The 23,453-nt window shown below is 39.7% G+C and overlaps 2 protein-coding genes and 1 long non-coding RNA gene across 3 annotated transcripts; 1 reads left to right on the top strand and 2 right to left on the bottom strand.

Annotated features, from left to right (window-relative positions):
• Nucleotides 1-2,737: 2,737 nt before the first annotated feature.
• LOC113466260 (putative phospholipase B-like 1) lies at nucleotides 2,738-3,788 on the top strand. The gene is made up of 2 exons (XM_026821498.1): nucleotides 2,738-3,012; nucleotides 3,480-3,788. The coding sequence occupies exons 1-2, from the start codon at nucleotides 2,776-2,778 to the stop codon at nucleotides 3,786-3,788; spliced, it is 546 nt and encodes a 181-aa protein (XP_026677299.1). The 5' UTR covers nucleotides 2,738-2,775.
• Nucleotides 3,789-3,946: 158 nt separating this feature from the next.
• Nucleotides 3,947-23,390, bottom strand: LOC103506544 (YLP motif-containing protein 1-like). The gene is made up of 13 exons (XM_026821494.1): nucleotides 23,357-23,390; nucleotides 22,784-22,998; nucleotides 22,425-22,593; nucleotides 21,854-22,068; nucleotides 19,693-19,909; nucleotides 17,351-18,022; nucleotides 16,056-16,769; nucleotides 15,271-15,968; nucleotides 14,531-15,085; nucleotides 14,177-14,435; nucleotides 13,719-13,882; nucleotides 13,338-13,654; nucleotides 3,947-4,332 (listed from the first exon to the last, which is right to left on the bottom strand). Exons 1-13 carry the CDS (start codon nucleotides 23,388-23,390, stop codon nucleotides 4,182-4,184), a joined length of 4,380 nt encoding a protein of 1,459 aa, XP_026677295.1. The 3' UTR covers nucleotides 3,947-4,181.
• On the bottom strand, nucleotides 5,650-6,319 carry LOC113466344. The gene is made up of 2 exons (XR_003390771.1): nucleotides 5,929-6,319; nucleotides 5,650-5,804 (listed from the first exon to the last, which is right to left on the bottom strand). It is a non-coding gene; the product is annotated as an uncharacterized LOC113466344 (long non-coding RNA).
• Nucleotides 23,391-23,453: the final 63 nt, after the last annotated feature.

The raw sequence follows: 23,453 nt of genomic DNA, 5'->3' as shown, positions 1-23,453 counted from the left end.
CTGATCTGTGGGACTTTGACCAGTTTAAAGCTACCTGGGTATGGTCGTAGACATTACTCACACGGGGTAAGCACACAAAGCTTTAATACAACAGTCTGGACCTCTGGGATATTAGTATACTGAACGTTCAACTAATTATATTGCCTTCACCGAATGTTTTCCAGTCCAAACTGTACCTTTCTTCTTCTTTTCTCTTCTTAAATTCCACTAGTGAGGTAATAATCTTATTTATTTTACGAGTATACATCAGCTATGATAATTGGCATTGAGAAGTTGTATGCTGTCAAACGCTAATCCGAGGTCCAAGCGTCCTTTACATTAAATTTCCAATTCATTGTATCGTTCTCACAAGTCTGAATATAACCCAGTTACCCGAATCCTAACCAGACTTGACATTGCTGAAGGCTTAACTTAAGTCACCAAGTGTTCTGCTAAAAAGTGGTGGAAGCAATGTAGCCGGGTCAACACGTTATGTTATACTCGTAATTTTTGTCTTTCCTTGTTTTTTCCCTTCAATTTCTGATACCTTTGTCTTTTATTTATAAAATGCTTCAAATTTGATTGTAAATGTGTACTCCAGTATATTGAAAAATCCACTAAATGAAAAATATCTTTTAAACAAAATTTATTTTTGTACTTTTTTTTTTAACTTCAAGAAAAGCCGTCCATTTTTATACAGTATTTTTCTTCTTTCTTAAATTATTTATTTTCATACCGATTCTAAAAATATCTAAAAAGTCACAACGCATTTTTAAGGATCATTAAATTATTATGGTAAAAGTGTAGATGTAGATACTAGTTCACTACTTCACTACTGTCTATTTTATTTGCTACAGGACAATATTATTTGAGTTTTTGTTGATGTTTTGCAGTTTTTATATTCAAATTAATGTAATGTTCATTATTTTCCATGTTTAATGTTCATAGCAGGAGAATCCACTTTAGTACCATTTTGTCAATTCCAACTTGTGATACGTGCCATATCAATTTTGTGTGTACTGTGCCAAATACAATCACCCATTACAACATGTTGCCAAACTTGAAGTCCACAATGTTTTATATTCGACAGATTCGACTTTACACTTTCAGTGTTGCAGATCGCAGTGGATAAGGTACTTGCATTCATAAAGCCTGGTACACGTTACGATTGTTATTACGATCAGATAATTTATCATACAAATCTACAAAGGTATGATTAGACCAGCCATGGACGGCGGAAAAATCTTCAGAGGTCGCCCAGACTTAGATCTGAAGCTTGAGCCACACACGTTGTGACGGTCTAAACGTGTGTGGCAGGTGGCTGGTATTAGCAAAGAAAAATCGCAGCGAAAGGGCCTTTTCTAATTTATTCGACTTTGGGGGGCAGGGGGCACTCGCCTGCTGAGACCAGCGTGCTTGTATACTGGCGCTACCTAGCGGAATTTCGAGGCAACTGCCTGAACTCTGACGTCACACATCTTTGAACTCTTTCATTAGAAAGGAAAATAAAAATTGAATTTTTGACCTTTTACAGTTTTTTTTTTCGGAGTGTTGACCTCAGATTTGGTTTTTTCACAACTTTTAACGTAGGAATCGACCATCTATTAATAATTTTTACCCAATCGCAACTGCTCCATTGAGATCCAGCATTTGCAGCAGACACGGAAAATTGGGAATGCAGACTTGGCCTTAATTTTCTGATATCACCACTTTTAAGGGCCGACATTTTTGGATAGGAACTTGGCCTTTTTTTCACATTTGTGTTTTTGTGGGGGATTTCACTCCTTTTTTCTAAGTGTGTATTTACACATCATTAGTAGGTACAGATCTCCTTATTACCTACTTATTTGCGAGCTTTTGAAAATTTTCCGTGAGTTGTTGTTGATGTTTTTATTGTTGGTGTTTTGTTGTTGTTGTTTGTTGGTGTTGTTGTTGTTGGTGCAATATCTTTTTGATACCTAACTAAGAGTTTAGTAGTTTAGTCATTAAAAAAGCGGTCGAAATACTGTTAACTGTAAAAATACAGGAAAATACCGCTAACCGTACTCAGAAATGACTGCCAAAAACTTCAATGACGTTTCCTGAAAAGTTAGGAATTTGGATATACTGCCTTTTCATTAAGGAGGGCAGCGTTGTTCCGATGTTCATAGAAAGCTGGGCCCGTCCCTCCGGGAATTTTTTAGCCCGTAGTTTATTCGATCGTGATTAGAGAAAATAGGCCCTTAAAAGTGGCGAGATCAGAAAATTAAGGCCAAGTCTGCATTCCCAATTTTTCGTGTCTGCTAAAAATGCTGGATCTCAATGGAGCAGTTGCGATTGGGTAAAAATTATTAATAGATGGTCGATTCCTACGTTAAAAGCGGTCAAAATACTGTTAACTGTAAAAATACAGGAAAATACCGCTAACCGTTGTTCCGATGTTCATAGAAAGCTGGGCCCATCCCTCCGGGAATTTTTTAGCCCGTAGTTTATTCGATCGTGATTAGAGAAAGTCAGTACCTACATATGTACCTATGTACCGAAATGTTTTGTGTAATATACACACTGGCGTGCTCAGGCCGGAACTTGGCCTGGCGCACATTTGATGTTTCATTTCAAATTCCAAGTGGCAACTAAGATAAGGGTAAAATTGGGATTCATTGAATTCGAATAAACTGTTTTCTTTATCATTATCACTATGGGATGATCAATCATTTAACTGATGGTCCACTTCAGTCTTCTAATCTTTGTAAGAGTTCACCTAATATCTCCAAACTGGATGCTTATATCCCATCTTTATTCTCATGTCAGGTATTGATGGGACCTCGCGTGATGGCAGCCAATCGTCTATCGCGAGATGGTGATGACTGGAGTGCCTTATTCACGAGGCGGAATAGTGGCACAGGCAACAAGCAATGGCTCATCATAGACACAAGTGAGAACTTCACGGTGTGGGCAGTGGAGCAAATGCCAGGGCTCACGCATGCGCAGGAAGTCACCCAACACATCATTGACGACAGATACTGGATTGCATGTGGCATACCCTACTTCCAGGTGAGACCAGGGGTTGCTATCGAATTGAAATGAAGTATGGAGTTCAAATTATTTTGAAAAATGATGTACCTACATAAGAGAAAAAGAAAATGAATGACCCAAGTTGGAAAATTTTAAAGGTTGTGGTTATAAACCTTGATAAATTAAATTACCTAAATTTAAAAAAAAGTTTAATATACTGCTATCGAATTGAAATGAAATATGGAGTTCAAATTATTTTGAAAAATGATGTACCTACATAAGAGAAAAAGAAAATGAATGACCCAGGTTGGAAAATTTTGAAGGTTGTGGTTATAAACCTTGATAAATTAAATTACCTAATTTTTTAAAAAAAATAGAAGCACCTAACCGGGAAAAAAGTAACCTGGGTTACACACGCTCAAGTTTCCTTAATATGTAAAATACGTCTAAATTCCTCAAAAATCAACGGTCAATTCCTTCAATCCTTCCATTTCTTCTGGTTGCAGGATATTCTCATGCAAAGTCAAGGCACGGACGGCTCCTCCTTGTATCATCTCAAGAATGTCAACCCCCTCTATGTCACCCTCAAGAAATACGCGGCCAACATTACCTCTGTCGAGACTGTTATTGATATGGTACGTTCCTATGATATCTCCGTTATAGGAAGAACTGATCTGAATGGGAACAGTAACCTGTATGGATATCTGAATGTCACTCATAGCATTAGCAGACACCACTCACACCATAGTCATCATCATAAGGAATCTGCCAGAGATGAAATAGTATACAGGGAGGGGTTAGATAGACATGGATAGGAAGAACTGATCTGAATGGGAACAGTAACCTGTATGGATATCTGAATGTCACTCATAGCATTAGCAGACACCACTCACACCATACTCATCATCATAAGGAATCTGCCAGAGATGAAATAGTATACAGGGAGGGGTTAGATAGACATGAGGTAGAAGACTTTTTTTTACCGAAAAAAATTGAACACCGAGCACCAGTTTGAGAAAAACCAAAAAATAGGAGCGTTCCTCTAATTGCTTGGCGCAGTGTAGTTTAAGTGAGAGTGTTCCCACTACGCACGACGCGATTTTTACCGAACGACAAGTCGGAACGGGCCCTAATAGAGCGCTGTTACCGTGGTTAGATGTTCAATACTGTCCACTAAACTGACCCCACTGGGGATCAGTCTCCCTATATCAAATGTACTTGGTCTGATTCATTCGCTTGGTCCCGCTATTCGGGTCCATCATCCTATCCCAATCTGTCCCGCCCACTATAAACCCAATAGCTTTCATCTTATCCTGTTCATACTTCTCCTCTATATCTGCCCAGCGTACCTGCTTCTTCCTATCATGCAATATGAAGCCAATCCCCTCATAGTAGAAGCCAATAATGATCAACCACAAACCGATGTCGATAGCAGTGGCAAAGTCAATGAGAAAAATCAAAACATGGATGATAGAGTGTCCCGCCCACTATAAACCCAATAGCTTTCATCTTATCTTGTTCATACTTCTCCTCTATATCTGCCCAGCGTACCTGCTTCTTCCTACCTGAGCCTCGTGTCTTGTTATAAATACTCAAATCTTCATTCTCATCGTTTAACCAATCCTTGATGGTTCCCGCCGCTGATTTCTTACTCAACCCGTCCAGTTTGGCTTTGATCTCGCCTATGCTGATATTCAATTCAAAGCCGTCAAAGATCTCCTACACAGCAAACCAAGTGAGGTTGTGAAATCTACTGCTGTGGGTGCAGGGCTAGGGTTCCGTAACATGACTAAACAATTCCGTGGTATAATCGATGTTAAGATCAACCAAGGTGACGCAGACTTCATTGCTATATCTGGTCCACCTTACTATCGACCTAAGTCAGCACCAAACAGCACTAAGAATGAACTGAAAGCCACCAATCTGTTGACAAATAGCACCGCCAAGACACAATCCTTCACGTCTTCACCAGAGCAGAGTAGTGCTGCTGGGCCAAGTACCAATGTGGAACCGTTCCAATGGTCCAAGAGTTTCATCAAGCATCAGCAACACATTGGACATCCTGATCTGTGGGACTTTGACCAGTTTAAAGCTACCTGGGTATGGTCGTAGACATTACTCACACGGGGTAAGCACACAAAGCTTTAATACAAAAGTCTGGACCTCTGGGATATTAGTATACTGAACGTTCAACTAATTATTTTGCCTTCACCGAATGTTTTCCAGTCCAAACTGTACCTTTCTTCTTCTTTTCTCTTCTTAAATTCCACTAGTGAGGTAATAATCTTATTTATTTTACGAGTATACATCAGCTATGATAATTGGCATTGAGAAGTTGTATGCTGTCAAACGCTAATCCGAGGTCCAAGCGTCCTTTACATTAAATTTCCAATTCATTGTATCGTTCTCACAAGTCTGAATATAACCCAGTTACCCGAATCCTAACCAGACTTGACATTGCTGAAGGCTTAACTCGATGCTACCTCAGATCTTAGCTCACTGTATAGATAGGTATATAATAATTGTGTCGTCGAAAGCACCAGGTCAAGGAGGGTAGATATACATTGGCATTGAGAAGTTGTATGCTGTCAAACGCTAATCCGAGGTCCAAGCGTCCTTTACATTAAATTTCCAATTCATTGTATCGTTCTTACAAGTCTGAATATAACCCAGTTACCCGAATCCTAACCAGACTTGACATTGCTGAAGGCTTAACTTAAGTCACCAAGTGTTCTGCTAAAAAGTGGTGGAAGCAATGTAGCCGGGTCAACACGTTATGTTATACTCGTAATTTTTGTCTTTCCTTGTTTTTTCCCTTCAATTTCTGATACCTTTGTCTTTTATTTATAAAATGCTTCAAATTTGATTGTAAATGTGTACTCCAGTATATTGAAAAATCCACTAAATGAAAAATATCTTTTAAACAAAATTTATTTTTGTACCAATTTCTGATACCTTTGTCTTTTATTTATAAAATGCTTCAAATTTGATTGTAAATGTGTACTCCAGTATATTGAAAAATCCACTAAAAGAAAAATATCTTTTAAACAAAATTTATTTTTGTACTTTTTTTTTAACTTCAAGAAAAGCCGTCCATTTTTATACAGTATTTTTCTTCTTTCTTAAATTATTTATTTTCATACCGATTTTAAAAATATCTAAAAAGTCACAACGCATTTTTAAGGATCATTATTATGGTAAAAGTGTAGATGTAGATACTAGTTCACTACTGTCTATTTTATTTGCTACAGGACAATATTATTTGAGTTTTTGTTGATGTTTTGCAGTTTTTATATTCAAAATTTCAAATTAATGTAATGTTCATTATTTTCCATGTTTAATTTTCATAGATACTAGTTCACTACTGTCTATTTTATTTGCTACAGGACAATATTATTTGAGTTTTTGTTGATGTTTTGCAGTTTTTATATTCAAATTAATGTAATGTTCATTATTTTCCATGTTTAATGTTCATAGCAGGAGAATCCACTTTAGTACCATTTTGTCAATTCCAACTTGTGATACGTGCCATATCAATTTTGTGTGTACTGTGCCAAATACAATCAGCCATTACAATATGTTGCCACACTTGAAGTCCACAATGTTTTATATTCGACAGATTCGACTTTACACTTTCAGTGTTGCAGATCGCAGTGGATAAGGTACTTGCATTCATAAAGCCTGGTACACGTTACGATTGTTATTACGATCAGATAATTTATCATACAAATCTACAAAGGTATGATTAGACCAGCCATGGACGGCGGAAAAATCTTCAGAGGTCGCCCAGACTTAGATCTGAAGCTTGAGCCACACACGTTGTGACGGTCTAAACGTGTGTGGCAGGTGGCTGGTATTAGCAAAGAAAAATCGCAGCGAAAGGGCCTTTTCTAATTTATTCGACTTTGGGGGGCAGGGGGCACTCGCCTGCTGAGATTTCAGCTATCAAAGAAGAAGTAAAAAAATTTCTTCTCGCCTCAGATCTTAGCTCACTGTATAGATAGGTATATAATAATTGTGTCGTCGAAAGCACCAGGTCAAGGAGGGTAGATATACCCTGACACTCCCAGACTTAGGTCTGAAGCTTGAGCCACACACGTTGTGACGGTCTAAACGTGTGTGGCAGGTGGCTGGCATACACGTTGTGACGGTCTAAACGTGTGTGACAGGTGGCTGGTATTAGCAAAGAAAAGTCGCAGCGAAAGGGCCTTTTCTAATTTGGGGGGCACTCGCCTGCTGAGATTTCAGCTATCAAAGAAGAAGTAAAAAAATTTCTTCTCTTTCATTTACAACCCATGAAAAATAATCGAAAAAGTAAAAAACATCAAAGTGTTAAATATTTATGTAATGGTACATAATTTTATTATTTTACATTTTTTGTTTACTATCTAAGAAACTAAGAGAGGAGAAAACTATTAAGCCTATTTATAAGCGGTAAAACAATCCTCTGAACTGATCTTCCGCCCCAAGGCTAACAACTCAGCTCTAAGGCTTGAGCTTATCAAGTGGGATTATATCGAGATTAGTATTAATCCAGGATTAAGCTCTATCTAATACTCCGCTCAACACAGGATTCAAATTAATACCGAGCTAATACCACGTGTTAAGGCCCCGCCTAATTATACGTATTATGTATGTATACAGTGCCTTATTCCATGACGGTATAGATTAATGAGATTTCCAAGTGTAATGTTAGAATAATAATAGTTTACATAAACTATCTAATACTCCGCTCAACACAGGATTCAAATTAATACCGAGCTAATACCACGTGTTAAGGCCCCGCCTAATTATACGTATTATGTTGTATACAGTGCCTTATTCCATGACGGTATGGATTAATGAGATTTCCAAGTGTAATGTTAGAATAATAATAGTTTACATAAGTGAATTATTACTATCGGAACTTTACACTTGTAACTTTTACTATTTCATACTTTCGTGGAATGAGGCTCCGATATTATGAGTACAGTCTATGAACAAGTGGTTCTCAATTATTAGAATCACAGCGTCCTGTGGGCCATAAAAAAGAAAGGCTGACAGAGTGACAGATAAGATTTTGTGTAATCGTGGAATGAGGCTCCGATATTATGAGTACAGTCTATGAACAAGTGGTTCTCAATTATTAGAATCACAGCGTCCTGTGGGCCATAAAGAAGAAAGGCTGACAGAGTGACAGATAAGATTTTGTGTAAGACTAACACCCATATTTATGAACAAAATGCTGGCTCTTAAGTTCGTGCCAAGCATAGTCTCAAGGCATTTGATTGGTCAATTTTGACTTGAGACTGATCTAAGAACGATCATTCTTGTTCATAAATACGAGTTGACCTAGGTATGTCAGACCGTCGGAAAGTGTGGCGGAAAAAGCGTTCGCCTTTTAGTTCTCTCAGACCGTCTGAAGACTGATAAAAAATCAATCTTCGGACCGTCTGGTCTGAGAGATCTAGAAGTTATTCCGTACGGATAATGATTAAGTAGGTAAATAGGTAATTTATACAAAGGTCATGATGATTTTTTTCAGTAAGAGAGATTTCCTAAACTGACTATTTATAACAGAGCCATATAAAAATCAATTGTAAAATAAAAGAAGGGTAGTACGATCTCTGTCTCTGTGTGAACTGGTTTATTTCCCCATTCATACAACACCCAATCACCAGTAAAAGCCCACTTGTCGTGAGTTTCATCCATTTTTTTTTTTTTCCAAATGTCATAGTAGAAGCCAATAATGATCAACCACAAACCGATGTCGATAGCAGTGGCAAAGTCAATGAGGAAAATCAAAACATGGATGATAGATGGATACTCCGCTCAACACAGGATTCAAATTAATACCGAGCTAATACCACGTGTTAAGGCCCCGCCTAATTATACGTATTATGTATGTATAGTGTATACAGTGCCTTATTCCATGACGGTGTGGATTAATGAGATTTCCAAGTGTAATGTTAGAATAATAATAGTTTACATAAGTGCTCATGCCAGCATATGCATTCGCCTGAGCATTAGCATAGCCACTAGTTCCTCCCTGTGCCGTCGGGTGCGCTGCTGTCGCTGGTTGTGGGAAATTGAATGGTGCGTTATCTGATGTCCACAGAGGTTTTGTATTATCCGATGGTTTATCACCGGATCTACCATCTGCCCCTGAGCTATCATTGCTATCTGTCTTTGAGTCTCCCAGGCCGGGGATGACAGGCACACCCCCTGTGGTGCGTTGCATGAACTGGAGGGGTTGATTATTAGCCTGGGGTGGGATCATGGAGTTACCTAGCCAGTTAGCACCTGCTGCCTGTGAAGGGAAACAAAACAAACATTGGTTAATAAACTTTGAACTTTTCAAAAATTTAGTCAAACTCGAACTTTGTTTGATCAACTCCATTTGTCAAGGGTCCAAGTTTACCTTGTCCTTAGGATCAATTTAATTTGAAGAAACCATTAAAATGAAATGTCAATTCAAAATGTTTCTTACTGGTAACTAACTCTAAACAAGTTTAGTATCCATTATGAATAGTATGGAGTTACCTAGCCAGTTAGCACCTGCTGCCTGTGAAGGGAAACAAAACAAACATTGGTTAATAAACTTTGAACTTTTCAAAAATTGTAGTCAAACTCGAACTTTGTTTGATCAACTTCATTTGTCAAGGGTCCAAATTTACCTTGTCCTTAGGATGAATTAAATTTGAAGAAACCATTAAAATGAAATGTCAATTCAAAATGTTTCTTACTGGTAAGTAACTCTAAATAAGTTTAGTATCCATTATGAATAGTATTATCACCACCATTTTAAAATTTAATATTTACATCCCTCCAAGAAAGTAAATAATTGAGTTGGTGACACAATTATGCTTTTGATATGTAGAGATAGTTCTAATATTATCTTTAACAGGTAGGTACAATAGTTCTGAATACCATTTTAAAATTTAATATTTACATCCCTCCAAGAAAGTAAATAATTGAGTTGGTGACACAATTATGCTTTTGATATGTAGAGGTAGTTCTAATATTATCTTCAACAGGTAGGTACAAGTAGTTCTGATTTACCTGACAGTGTACTTTTACCTAAGCTTCAAGGAAAATATTGAGGAGAAAAAAAGTTACAGCAACACTTATCTCCAAAAAGATGCATTTTCAGCATAAAACTGATCCTTGTTTTTCATTTTTCTTTTTTACTCACAGGGTAAGTAGGTATGCGGTTTTGTGGAATAAATTTTAAACTTTACAGCAAAGAATATTAATATTTTTTTAACCGAAAAAAATTGAACACCGAACATCAGTTTGAGAAAAACCAAAAAAGCGTTCCTCTAATTGCTTGGCGCAGTGTAGTTTAAATGAGAGTGTTCCCACTACGCACGACGCGATTTTTACCGAACGACAAGTCGGAACGGGCCCTAATAGAGCGCTGTTACCATGGTTAGATGTTCAATGATAGGCTTTTACCTTAGTTTCAAGATAGGCTTTTACCTTAGTTTCAAGATAGGCTTTTACCTTAGTTTCAAGATAGGCTTTTACCTTGCTTTAAGGATAGGCTTTTACTTCAGCATGAAGACAGGAAGACATACCTGTGTATTGCTCAAGGCGCTATATGCATTATTCCATGCATTAGCAGCTTTACTCCAATAGTTCTGATTTAAGATACAAGGTATTCTGCCTGACAGTGTACTTTTACCTAAGCTTCAAGGTAGGCTTTTACCTTAGTTTCAAGATAGGCTTTTACCTTTCACCTTAGTTTCAAGATAGGCTTTTACCTTTTACCTTAGTTTCAAGGTAGGCTTTTACCTTAGTTTCAAGGTAGGCTTTTACCTTTTACCTTAGTTTCAAGATAGGCTTTTACCTTAGTTTCAAGATAGGCTTTTACCTTAGTATCAAGATAGGCTTTTACCTTAGTTTCAAGATAGGCTTTTACCTTGGAAGTAGTTCTGATTTAAGATACAAGGTATTCTGCCTGACAGTGTACTTTTACCTAAGCTTCAAGGTAGGCTTTTACCTTAGTTTCAAGGTAGGCTTTTACCTTAGTTTCAAGATAGGCTTTTACCTTGGTTTAAGGATAGGCTTTTACTTCAGCATGAAGACATACCTGTGTATTGCTCAAGGCGCTATATGCATTATTCCATGCATTAGCAGCTTTACTTTTGTCTTCTTGCTTCTGTTTTTCTTCCTCCTCAATAGCTTTCTTCTTATCTGCTATCTTCTTGTCAATGACATCTCTCTTATGTAACAACTGTTCCCGCCACTGCGACCATTTGGCTTCGTACTCTTTCTTCTGAGCCTGAAATTAAACATTACATACCATTTATTATTTTTTCATTATTAAAAATAATTTTTACTACGTTTAGGTACTATGGTTGTAACAAATGTTTCTTCCCATTTACAATACATTACCTTGATAACATTTCAGACGTGACTTGGATTCGAACCACCAACCTCCAGATCCAAAGTCCATCATGCTAACTTTACAGTACGTGATGGGTTTAATTATTACCACCTAGGAGCTGACTGTGTATACCACAGGTTGAGAAAAGATGATCTAATGTAGATGCTAATCTCTAGAGTCTAGACTCTAGTCTAGGTCTAGAGTTAGAGATAAGAAGATTCTATTATAAACTAAGTAGGTACTTGAGTTTATTCTCTTTGATTTCTCAATTCTCGGTCTAAAGATATCATAGGCTGAAAATTGCGAAATTACTGATGTTTATAAATTTCTTTCTTCTTTTCTCCTAGACTCTAGGTCTACAGCTTGAGATTAGATTCTATTGAACTATAACAATGGAGATCTTATCATCCTAAAAGCGAACAGTGAAGGAGGGCAGGATATAAGAAAACCAGCCCTTATGAGAACCAAGCTCATTTTTGTTGAGGATAATTTTTGCTCCAGGTGGGAATCCAATATGCACGATGTGACCTAGAGCTTATAAGGCAGGTACACTACCTTTCAAGCTAAGTAGGTTGACTCTAAAGTTTACCTGATCAGGATGATTAGCGTTAGCTTCTTTCCATTTGAAATATTCATTCTCCCAATTTGAGAACTGAGTATCAAATGATTTACGTAGTTCCAAAAGGTCCTCCAGAGTTTCTGCTTTGGCTCCAGATTTCTCATCAGTTTTCTGTTTCTTGGATGCACTATTCTCCGCTGATTTATCATCAGCTGGTCGCTTCTTCTCATCTGGTAGGGGTGGTGGAGCTGCTTGAGGCTGAAATAGATAGAAATAATTGTGTTATGAGATTGTTAGAAGCTTCTTCTCATCTGGTAGGGGTGGTGGAGCTGCTTGAGGCTGAAATAGATAGAAATAATTGTGTTATGAGATTGTTAGAAGTAAGTAGGGGTAGAAGTTTCTTCTCATCTGGTAGGGGTGGTGGAGCTGCTTGAGGCTGAAATAGATAGAAATAATTGTGTTATGAGATTGTTAGAAGTAAGTAGGTACATGATGGATAAATAATTAATTAGGTACAAAGAAAGTAGGTATAAGGCTGAAAAGCATACATACCTATTTGTAAAGTAGACTTGGAGGAGTTAATAAAAACATATGTAGGTAAAAAACAAGTAGCCTAAGTACATGTAAAGGTGTAAAGTCTTGTCTTGTCTTAAAAGTCATATGAGTCAAAAGTCCATATTTCAGTGTGTGTGTGTTGTGTTTTCTTCTACTTATTTTGGTTTATCTGATTTAAAACTTGAGCCCTATAATGGGATAATATATTTTTTAGCCTCTTTCATAACTTGGGATGTCATGTCTTATCTTGTCAATGACATCTCTCTTATGTAACAACTGTTCCCGCCACTGCGACCATTTGGCTTCGTACTCTTTCTTCTGAGCCTGAAATTAAGCATTACATACATACAATTCCATTTATTAATTTTTCATTATTGAAAATAATTTTTACTGTGTACGTTTAGGTACTATGGTTGTAACAAATGTTTCTTCCCAATTACAATACATTACCTTGATAACATTTCAGACGTGACTTGGATTCGAACCACCAACCTCCAGATCCAAAGTCCATCATGCTAACTTTACAGTACGTGATGGGTTTAATTATTACCACCTAGGAGCTGACTGTGTATACCACAGGTTGAGAAAAGATGATCTAATGTAGATGCTAATCTCTAGAGTCTAGACTCTAGGTCTAGAGTTAGAGATAAGAAGATTCTATTATAAACTAAGCATTTCAGACTTGACTTGGATTCGAACCACCAACCTCCAGATCCAAAGTCCATCATGCTAACTTTACAGTACGTGATGGGTTTAATTATTACCACCTAGGAGCTGACTGTGTATACCACAGGTTGAGAAAAGATGATCTAATGTAGATGCTAATCTCTAGGTCTAGATTTAGAGATAAGAAGATTCTATTATAAACTAAGTTTCTTCCTACCTGAGCCTCGTGTCTTGTTATAAATACTCAAATCTTCATTCTCATCGTTTAACCAATCCTTGATGGTTCCCGCTGCTGATTTCTTACTCAACCCGTCCAGTTTGGCTTTGATCTCGCCTATGCTATGATCAATATTATCCCACTTGGACGGGATGGTAAACTTGGACGCTTCAAGCTCTACAATATCATCTTCTTCATCATCTGAGAGTGTTACAGTTTCCACCGGTGCGTCCGGTACACCAGCGGTGTCCTCATCGTTAGATACATCCTCCATCTCAACATCTTCTATTTCTCGGTCTAAAGATACCATAGGCTAAAAATTGCGAAATTATTACTGATGTTTATAAATTTCTTTCTTCTTTTCTCCTAGACTCTACATCTTCTATCTCTGCACTCTGTAGGAGACTGGTTACATCGAGTAGTGTTTGTTCACGCGGTGTGACTTGGAATTTATTCACCACATGACGTATATCCTCTTCATTACGATGATGTGCATTGTGTGTCAGACAGAACTGTACATCCCATCTTCTATCTCTGCACTCTGTAGGAGACTGGTTACATCGAGTAGTGTTTGTTCACGCGGTGTGACTTGGAATTTATTCACCACATGGCGTATATCCTCTTCATTACGATGATGTGCATTGTGTGTCAGACAGAACTGTACATCTCTAGACTCTAGATCTACAGCTTGAGATTAGATTCTATTATAAACTAAGCAGGTACTTAGAAGGTAGGTACCTACTTGAGATTCTAGACTCTAGATCTACAGCTTGAGATTAGATTCTATTATAAACTAAGCAGGTACTTAGAAGGTAGGTACCTACTTGAGACTTACTCTTCGCATGGAGATACATTTCACTATAGTGTGAGAGTTGATCATTGTTAGCATCCACGATGATGAATGAGAAGTACGCATCGTTCACATTCTTCTTAAAGGATTTCACCAAACTCTGTCGATAGGATTCTTCCAACTCTTTCTCGTATTCATACTCGAAGGCTTTGATTTTCTTCTTCATACCACGCTCATCTATAATCTCCTTCTCCACTTCATTGGTCATGAAATAATCATCCAATGAGAGGATACGCAGGTTTTGCTGAGCGCCATTCCACGCTCATCTATAATCTCCTTCTCCACTTCATTGGTCATGAAATAATCATCCAATGAGAGGATACGCAGGTTTTGCTGAGCGCCATTTTGTGCTTCTCTATCCTTGATGATTTTAGCAAGGAAAGATTTCCCTGAGCTTGGTGGGCCGCGTAGGAACACAGCGATCTTATCAGGTCGACTAGCACGCCCTGGTGGATCTAATATATCTTCTATTGCGATATTCTTCTGCTCCACGTGACGTGAATTCTCCTCCATCTTCCTCCTCTGATCCGCGAGCCGATCTTCCACCGAATGACGACGATCTTCACCGAACTTACTCAAGCCGAACCGATCATCACGACTCGAACTGAACCGATCATCGCGACCCAAACCTAGCCGATCATCTCTGCCCGAACCTAACCTATCCTCACGTCCCGAGCCCGACTGATCCTCGCGACTCGATCCGAACCGATCATCTCTGCCCGAACCTAACCGATCATCTCTACCCGAACCTGGCCGATCATCGCGACTCGAACCTAACCGATCATCGCGACTCGAACCTAACCGATCATCGCGACCCGAACTTAACCGATCATCTCTGCCCGAGTAACCCCGATTCCCACGTCCTCTCTCATCTGGAGATCTATCGCGTCTTGGTCATCGCGACCCAAACCTAGCCGATCATCTCTGCCCGAACCTAGCCGATCATCTCTGTTCGAACCTAACCTATCCTCACGTCCCGAGCTCAACCGATCCTCGCGACTCGAACCTAACCGATCATCGCGACCCGAGTAACCCCGATTCCCACGTCCTCTCTCATCTGGAGATCTATCGCGTCTTGAATTTCTCTCATCGAGTGGTGATCTGTCTCGGAACTTTCTCCCCTCTCTCTCTGGGCTCCTCCTATCCTTATCATCCCGGCGTAGCATGTTCAGCGCCTGGGTCAGTAGATTCCTAGCCGGGGGATCAGAATCACGCGGTGAGAACGTCTCACTCCCGCGTGCATTCCTAGTGTCCCCGGGGTTGGAATCATGGCGGGGGGAAGGTCTCGTGTCCCGTCCACTTACTGTATTGATCGGAGATGTGAATTTGTCCTTGAGCGGTGATCGTCTCCGACCGACAATACTAGGCGACACCGCTCCGGCCCGAAAAAACTCCGCCTTATTCGCGCCGTGGGAATATTCATACACAAACACCGGACCTTTGTATGGCTCATTAAACCCTTTGACCAGTTCGATAGACATGGCACAGGGGGTTTTACCGTGATTATACTCCACTATAACACACGTGTGAGGCTTCTCATCAACAGGATCAGGCGTGGGCTCGTGAGGTGGGGGTTGGTTTTCAATTTCACCCTCCCCTCGACCCCCGCCCCATCTGCTCTTTCCCGGGGGCCCTGCACCAAACCCACCCCCAGGACCGTCGGGCCGGCCCTTATTTACACCAGGCGCGTGATTGGAGAAGCCAAACTGTTCCTTGGGGCCGAAACCATGGTTAGGACCGAAACTCTCACGCCCTGAGAAATCTCTATTGTTAGGACCTCCACCCCGACCCCCCGGACCGAAACTATTCTCTCTATGGTTAGGACCGAAACTCTCACGCCCTGAGAAATCTCTATTGTTAGGACCTCCACCCCGACCCCCCGGACCGAAACTATTCTCTCTATTGCCACCAAAACTATCCCGATGCTGACCAAACCCAAAGTTCTCCCTGTTTCCTCCATATCCTCCTTCCTTCTGGTTAAACCCGCCCGGGCCTGATCTCCAGTTATTCAACCCCGCGCCCTCCTCCTCCATCCTGTCCTCAGCTGCAAATCTGTTATGATAATTCTCAAACTCGGTCTCATCATCCTCCTCGTACTTCTTAGCGTACTTATCAACATAATGAGACGGTGGGGGACCGAACCGACTGTTTCTCCCCCCAGGGGGTCCCATGTTGGGTCCTCCTCCCATAGGCGGACCGCGCATCCCCGGACCACCCGGACCCCTAGGAGGTGCGCCTCCCCTATTATTCATTTCATAGTCGTTCGGACTATCGCGAGACTCGGCTGCGTCTGAGAATCTTGATTTGCGAGGTCCTCCATTGGGTGCCCCTGGTCCGTTATGAGGTGCACCTGGCTTAGTCTGAGCATATTGGTTTGGTTGGTTGTTACCTGGGTATTGAGAGTTGGGTACACCATAGCCTTGCTGTTGATGCTGTTGTTGTTGATGGTTATTGAGTTGATTGTGTTGTTGGTTGGTTTGTTGGTTAGGTTGTTGTTGGCCTGGAGCTGGAGCAGGAGGTAGTGGTGGTTGGGCAGGTTGTTGAGGTGTGGGTGGAGGATACATCATACCTTGCATACCTGACAACACAAAAGTCATCAGTGTTAAGAATTAAATATTATTCAAATGCTTCAATCTTGCAGGAAGTACATCCTGGCTATGGAATGGAGGTTGCCTACAAAACTTATACTTCTATGAGTCACTGGGTTGTCAAGAGCACTGACTCTCAACCAGGAGGTATCCTGGCTATGGAATGGAGGTTGCCTACAAAACTTATACTTCTATGAGTCACTGGGTCGTCAAGAGCACTGACTCTCAACCAGGAGGTGTCCTGGCTATGGAATGGAGGTTGCCTACAAAACTTATACTTCTATGAGTCACTGGGTCGTCAAGAGCACTGACTCTCAACCAGGAGGTACTGGGTTCAAATACCGGCCAGGAAATTAGAAATAGAATTTTGGTTAGAAAATTTCCGATTATTTGTTAGGTTTATATTAGAAAATTTCCGCCCTGGCCGGTAAGCATAAATATATAAGAATGTGCCTTGAAGTAATGCAAAAGTGGGGCCAAAGTACAATATTTTTTTTGTGTTTTTCTGCGGACACGGATAGGTATATATGTCATCAAAATAAAATGGTTTCGCATTTTAATGTTAACCTACCTGGATATTGATACTGCATCATGGGGTTATACATCTGTCCTGGCATCATAGGATACCCTGGCATGCCATAGCCTTGTCCTGCCATCCCGGCATTAGGTGTCATGCCAGCATATGCATTAGGCTGACCCCCAGCACCAGGTGTCATGCCAGCATATGCATTCGCCTGAGCATTAGCATAGCCACTAGTTCCTCCCTGTGCCGTCGGGTGCGCTGCTGTCGCTGGTTGTGGAAAATTGAATGGTGCGTTATCTGATGTCCACAGAGGTTTTGTATTATCCGATGGTTTATCACCGGGTCTACCGTCTGCCCCTGAGCTATCATTGCTATCTGTCTTGTAGCCTTGTCCTGCCATCCCGGCATTAGGTGTCATGCCAGCATATGCATTAGGCTGACCCCCAGCACCAGGTGTCATGCCAGCATATGAATTCGCTTGAGCATTAGCATAGCCACTAGTTCCTCCCTGTGCCGTCGGGTGCGCTGCTGTTGCTGGTTGTGGGAAATTGAATGGTGCGTTATCCGATGTCCACAGAGGTTTTGTATTATCTGATGGTTTATCACCAGGTCTACCATCTGCCCCTGAGCTATCATTGCTATCTGTCTTTGAGTCTCCCAGGCCGGGGATGACAGGCACACCTCGATTATTTGTTAGGTTTATATTAGAAAATTTCCGCCCTGGCCGGTAAGCATAAATATATAAGAATGTGCCTTGAAGTAATGCAAAAGCGGGGCCAAAGTACAATATTTTTTTTTGTGTTTTTCTGCGGACACGGATATATATGAGTACAGTCTATGAACAAGTGGTTCTCAATTATTAGAATCACAGCGTCCTGTGGGCCATAAAAAAGAAAGGCTGACAGAGTGACAGATAAGATTTTGTGTAAGACTTAGAGTAGCTACTCACACTCCAACCGTCTGACAGACCTAAATCTGTCCGACCTAGGTATGTCAGACCGGAAAAAGCGTTCGACTTTTAGTTCTCTCAGACCGTCTGAAGATTGATAAAAAATCAATTAATTTTCGGACCGTCTGAGAGATCTAGAAGTTATTCCGTACGGATAATGATGAAGTAGGTAAATAGGTAATTTATACAAAGGTCATGATGATTTTTTTCAGTAAGAGAGATTTCCTAAACTGACCATTTATAACAGAGCGATATAAAAATCAATTGTAAAATAAAAGTAGTACGATCTCTGTCTCTGTGTGAACTGGTTTATTTCCCCATTCATACAACACCCAATCACCAGTAAAAGCCCGTTCCCACTTGTCGTGAGTTTCATCCATTTTTTTTTCCAAATGTCATGTAGGCAATGTACACTGCGCCAATCAATTAGAGGAACGCTCCTATTTTTTTGGTTTTTCTCAAGCAGCTTTTTTTTCGGTTCGGTCAATTTTTTTCGGTAAAACCATTATTAATGTTCTTTGCTGTAAAGTTTAAAACTTATTCCACAAGACCGCATACCTACTGACCCTGTGAGTAAAAAAAGAAAAATGAAAAACAAGAATAGGGCAATAGGACAAAAAACGAACGATTTTTAAAAAGTTCCGGCTAGGGTCCAGAATTTTTTTCCAATTTTCACCAGTAGTAAAATAATGTTCTCTGTTCTCTTCTAAAGCACCTGGTTCAAAAATGGTGTAAAAATATTGAGGAGAAAAAAAGTTACAGCAACACTTATCTCCAAAAAGATGCATTTTCAGCATAAAACTGATCCTTGTTTTTCATTTTCCTTTTTTTACTCACAGGGTAAGTAGGTATGCGGTTTTGTGGAATAAGTTTTAAACTTTACAGCAAAGAATATTAATATTTTTTTACCGAAAAAAATTGAACACCGAACAGCAGTTTGAGAGAAACCAAAAAATAGGAGCGTTCCTCTAATTGCTTGGCGCAGTGTAGTTTAAATGAGAGTGTTCCCACTACGCACGACGCGATTTTTACCGAACGACAAGTCGGAACGGGCCCTAATAGAGCGCTGTTACCATGGTTAGAATCTACTTGAGATTTTTTTTCAATATCCTTCATATAATGAACTATAACAATGGAGATCTTATCATCCCAAAAGCAAACAGTGAAGGAGGGCAGGATATAAGAAAACCAGCCCTTATGAGAACCAAGCTCATTTTTGTTAAGGATAATTTTTGCTCCAGGTGGGAATCCAATATGCACGATGTGACCTAGAGCTTATAAGGCAGGTAGTACACTACCTTTCAAGCTAAGTAAGTGTTTTTTCATACATGGTTGTTTTGTGTTTTGGAAATATAATATTTTCATTGTTGTTTTTTTTCCTTGTTTGATAAGTATGTTGGTAAGTAACTTGTTTGATAAGTAACATCATCGCGACCCAAACCTAGCCGATCATCTCTGCCCGAACCTAGCCGATCATCTCTGTTCGAACCTAACCTATCCTCACGTCCCGAGCCCAACCGATCCTCGCGACTCGAACCTAACCGATCATCTCTGCCCGAACCTAACCGATCATCTCTACCCGAACCTGGCCGATCATCGCGACTCGAACCTAACCGATCATCGCGACCCGAACCTTCTCGGTCTAAAGATACCATAGGCTAAAAATTGCGAAATTATTACTGATGTTTATAAATTTCTTTCTTCTTTTCTCCTAGACTCTAGGTCAACAGCTTGAGATTAGATTCTATTATAAACTAAGCAGGTACTTAGAAGGTAGGTAGGTACCTACTTGAGATTTTTTTTTCAATATCCTTCATATAATGAACTATAACAATGGAGATCTTATCATCCCGTTCCTTCCAATGTATAATTATTATGTATTATTTACTGACTGCATATTTTTATATACTTTTGTTCTGTATTTCTTATATATATTTTATTGTATTACATGTTTTTATTTTTCACTTTTCTGTTATTTGTATTAACATATATTTTTATTGTTGTCTATTTTCATGTATTTCTTTACTTTTTACTTTCTATTTAATCATGTCTTCCCAAATTTTACTATTCCTAGATATTTTTTAATGTTTTACTCTTTACATACACTTTAAGTCAAGCAAATTTTACTAATGACAAAATAAGATAAGATAAGATATATTTTTTTATTGTACATGATTTTACATTAACACGTATAAGTACAACGTCAAATATTAATAATAACAATAGTAATAATGATAACAATATATAGGTATAGAATTTAATGATTATGTAGTAGTATTTAAGGGGGTTGAAATTCACATTGCTTTGAGTATTTGTTGACCTTCATTCAGAGGTTATGTCCATTAGATCCAAACATTCTCACAGGTTTGGAACCACTTTAACAGGACCCTGCAGCCCCAGCAATAATTAAGGGGGTTGAAATTCACATTGCTTTGAGTATTTGTTGACCTTCATTCAGAGGTTATGTCCATTAGATCCAAACATTCTCACAGGTTTGCAACCACTTCAACAGGACCCTGCAGCCCCAGCAATAATTGCATCTTTCTCAGAAAATACTCTTGCTCTCCTTGAAGCATCTCGGAACCTGGATGAGTCAAACTTCAAGTTCGTCATAATATTGAGAGTTGCATTTGTAACTCTCCCCCTCTCTCTATCCAGTGGAACCATAAACCTGGGGAGAGGGGGTTGAAATTCACATTGCTTTGAGTATTTGTTGACCTTCATTCAGAGGTTATGTCTATTAGATCCAAACAATCTCACAGGTTTGCAACCACTTTAACAGGACCCTGCAGCCCCAGCAATAATTGCATCTTTCTCAGAAAATACTCTTGCTCTCCTTGAAGCATCTTGGAACCTGGATGAGTCAAACTTCAAGTTCATCATAATATTGAGAGTTGCATTTGTAACTCTCCCCCTCTCTCTCGTATAAGTTTTATACCTTTCCTGTATAATATCTTACCTTGTATGAAGATTGTACAGCACTCACAACTGATTTCTATGTAAGGCTGGAGTAGGAGCAGGAGCTCATTTTGTCAAGCACTTTGCCCCCTTCACAGAGGGTACTTCGTGAGGGTTACCTTCCCAGAGAAAAAGTTTTACCGGGTCGATTTTGAAATACAACACAAATGCTGTACACTTCAAAGGAAACGTCTATGATAAGATCAGGAAATAATCGACGGAGAGAGAAGAACACTGCAATAAACTTCAAGAAGTCAGGCAGAATCGCAGAATCAGAAGATTCAGAAGTCAGTCCATTTCCATGGTCTATTTAACCACTGGACTAGCAGAATTCCACTTTCTCAAAACAAATCTTTACGCCATTTTGTTTTCTCAGCTTTCTCTGGCTCATTACATACGATGCTCAGCAACTTTTTAGGTTCAACTGGCCCGGCCCATTCCAATATAGACCTCTTCAGTCTGACGTCACAAAACAAGATGGCGATGGTGCGTAGAGTAAACAAAAGATTTCCTCTATTGTTTTGATTTTTTATATGCATTTTTGTGTGTAGTTTGCCCCGATTAATTTCAAGTTTTTCTTTTCTTTTTTTTAATTTTAAGTATCTAAAAAAAGAACTATACCTAGATGGAGCATTATTCCTCACCTGAGGTTGAGGTGGTAGCGGAGGATATTGAGGTGTCTGTGCCACAGCCACTGCTTGCTGTGCTGCCTGGATTTGTTGCTGCCATTGTGTGTAGTATGCTTGCTGTTGATGCCACTGCGTCATGTGCCATGTTTGTTGTTCGGGGGTGAGCAGTGCCCATTGCTCGGCTGTGTATGTTGGCAGATTTGGCATGGTGGCTGCAGTCGGTGTGGCTGCTGTAACAGTTGGAGATTTTTTTTTACAACATTATTTTTCTAGAAGTCTGGAACATGTGGGTAGTCTTACATACAAACTCACATGAGTGTGAGTCTCAGAAAAGATATTTCATAGAATTAGGAATATTGAGATACCAGAGGAGGAATTTTATCTCAGTACTGTACAATCAGAACTGAAAATTGTTTAAAGCTCACACACCAAGTCTGAGACTTGTGTTAACTGAGGGGTGTACTGAATTGTGATTACTGAGAATAACCAAATACTGAATGTACTTCTTGGATTTATTTTAACAACAAACTGGCACAGTATTGCACAGGTTCCTTGTTCCTAGAAATTCTTCAACACTGACTCTCACCTGCAGTAGCTGCACCATAGTACTGATAATTCATATTCGGCTGCATTCCTGCCACTGCTGGAGTAGCGGCAGGTTGAACCCCTGCACCATATGCCATTGTAGTTGTAGCCACTCCATTTGGACCTGGTGCCATGGTGGAGGCAGCCCACTGATTCCAAGCGGCTTGCATCTGAAAATTGAGAAATAACATTCTGTGATGAAATTTACAATCAAGCATCTTTCTTTCTAGTTGTCTATCCAGTGCCGATTTTGAAAATTTGGACCGATTGCAATACTTTCATTACTAGTATAGCTCCGCTATACTGTAGTAATAGAAAGTAAAAAAACTATAGGTACCTAGATGGAGCATTATTCCTCACCTGAGGTTGAGGTGGTAGCGGAGGATATTGAGGTGTCTGTGCCACAGCCGCTGCTTGCTGTGCTGCCTGGATTTGTTGCTGCCATTGTGTGTAGTACGCTTGCTGTTGATGCCACTGCGTCATGTGCCATGTTTGTTGTTCAGGGGTGAGCAGTGCCCATTGCTCGGCAGTGTATGTAGGCAGATTTGGCATGGCGGCTGCAGTCGGGGTGGCTGCTGTAACAGTTGGAGATTTTTTTCTTTACAACATTATTTTTCTAAAAGTCTGGATCATGTGGGTAGTCTTACATACAAACTCATATGAGTGTGAGTCTCAGAAAAGATATTTCATAGAATTAGGAATATTGGGATACCAGAGGAGGAATTTTATCACAATTCTGTACAATCAGAACTGAAAATTGTTTAAAGCTCACACACCAAGTCCGAGACTTGTGTAAACTGAGGGGTGTACTGAATTGTGATTACTGAGAATAACCAAATACTGAATGTACTTCTTGGATTTATTTTAACAACAAACTGGCACAGTATTGCACAGGTTCCTTGTTCCTAGAAATTCTTCAACACTGACTCTCACCTGCAGTAGTTGCACCATAGTACTGATAATTCATATTCGACTGCATTCCTGCCACTGCTGGAGTAGCGGCAGGGTGGAAACCCGCACCCAAAGCCAC

Source organism: Diaphorina citri, unplaced genomic scaffold (genome assembly GCF_000475195.1).
Source record: "Diaphorina citri unplaced genomic scaffold, Diaci psyllid genome assembly version 1.1 scaffold12, whole genome shotgun sequence".
Classification (NCBI taxonomy): Eukaryota; Metazoa; Arthropoda; class Insecta; order Hemiptera; family Psyllidae; genus Diaphorina; species Diaphorina citri.
The sequence above is the reverse complement of the archived record's forward strand: the minus strand, read 5'-3'. Positions and strand labels throughout refer to the sequence as shown.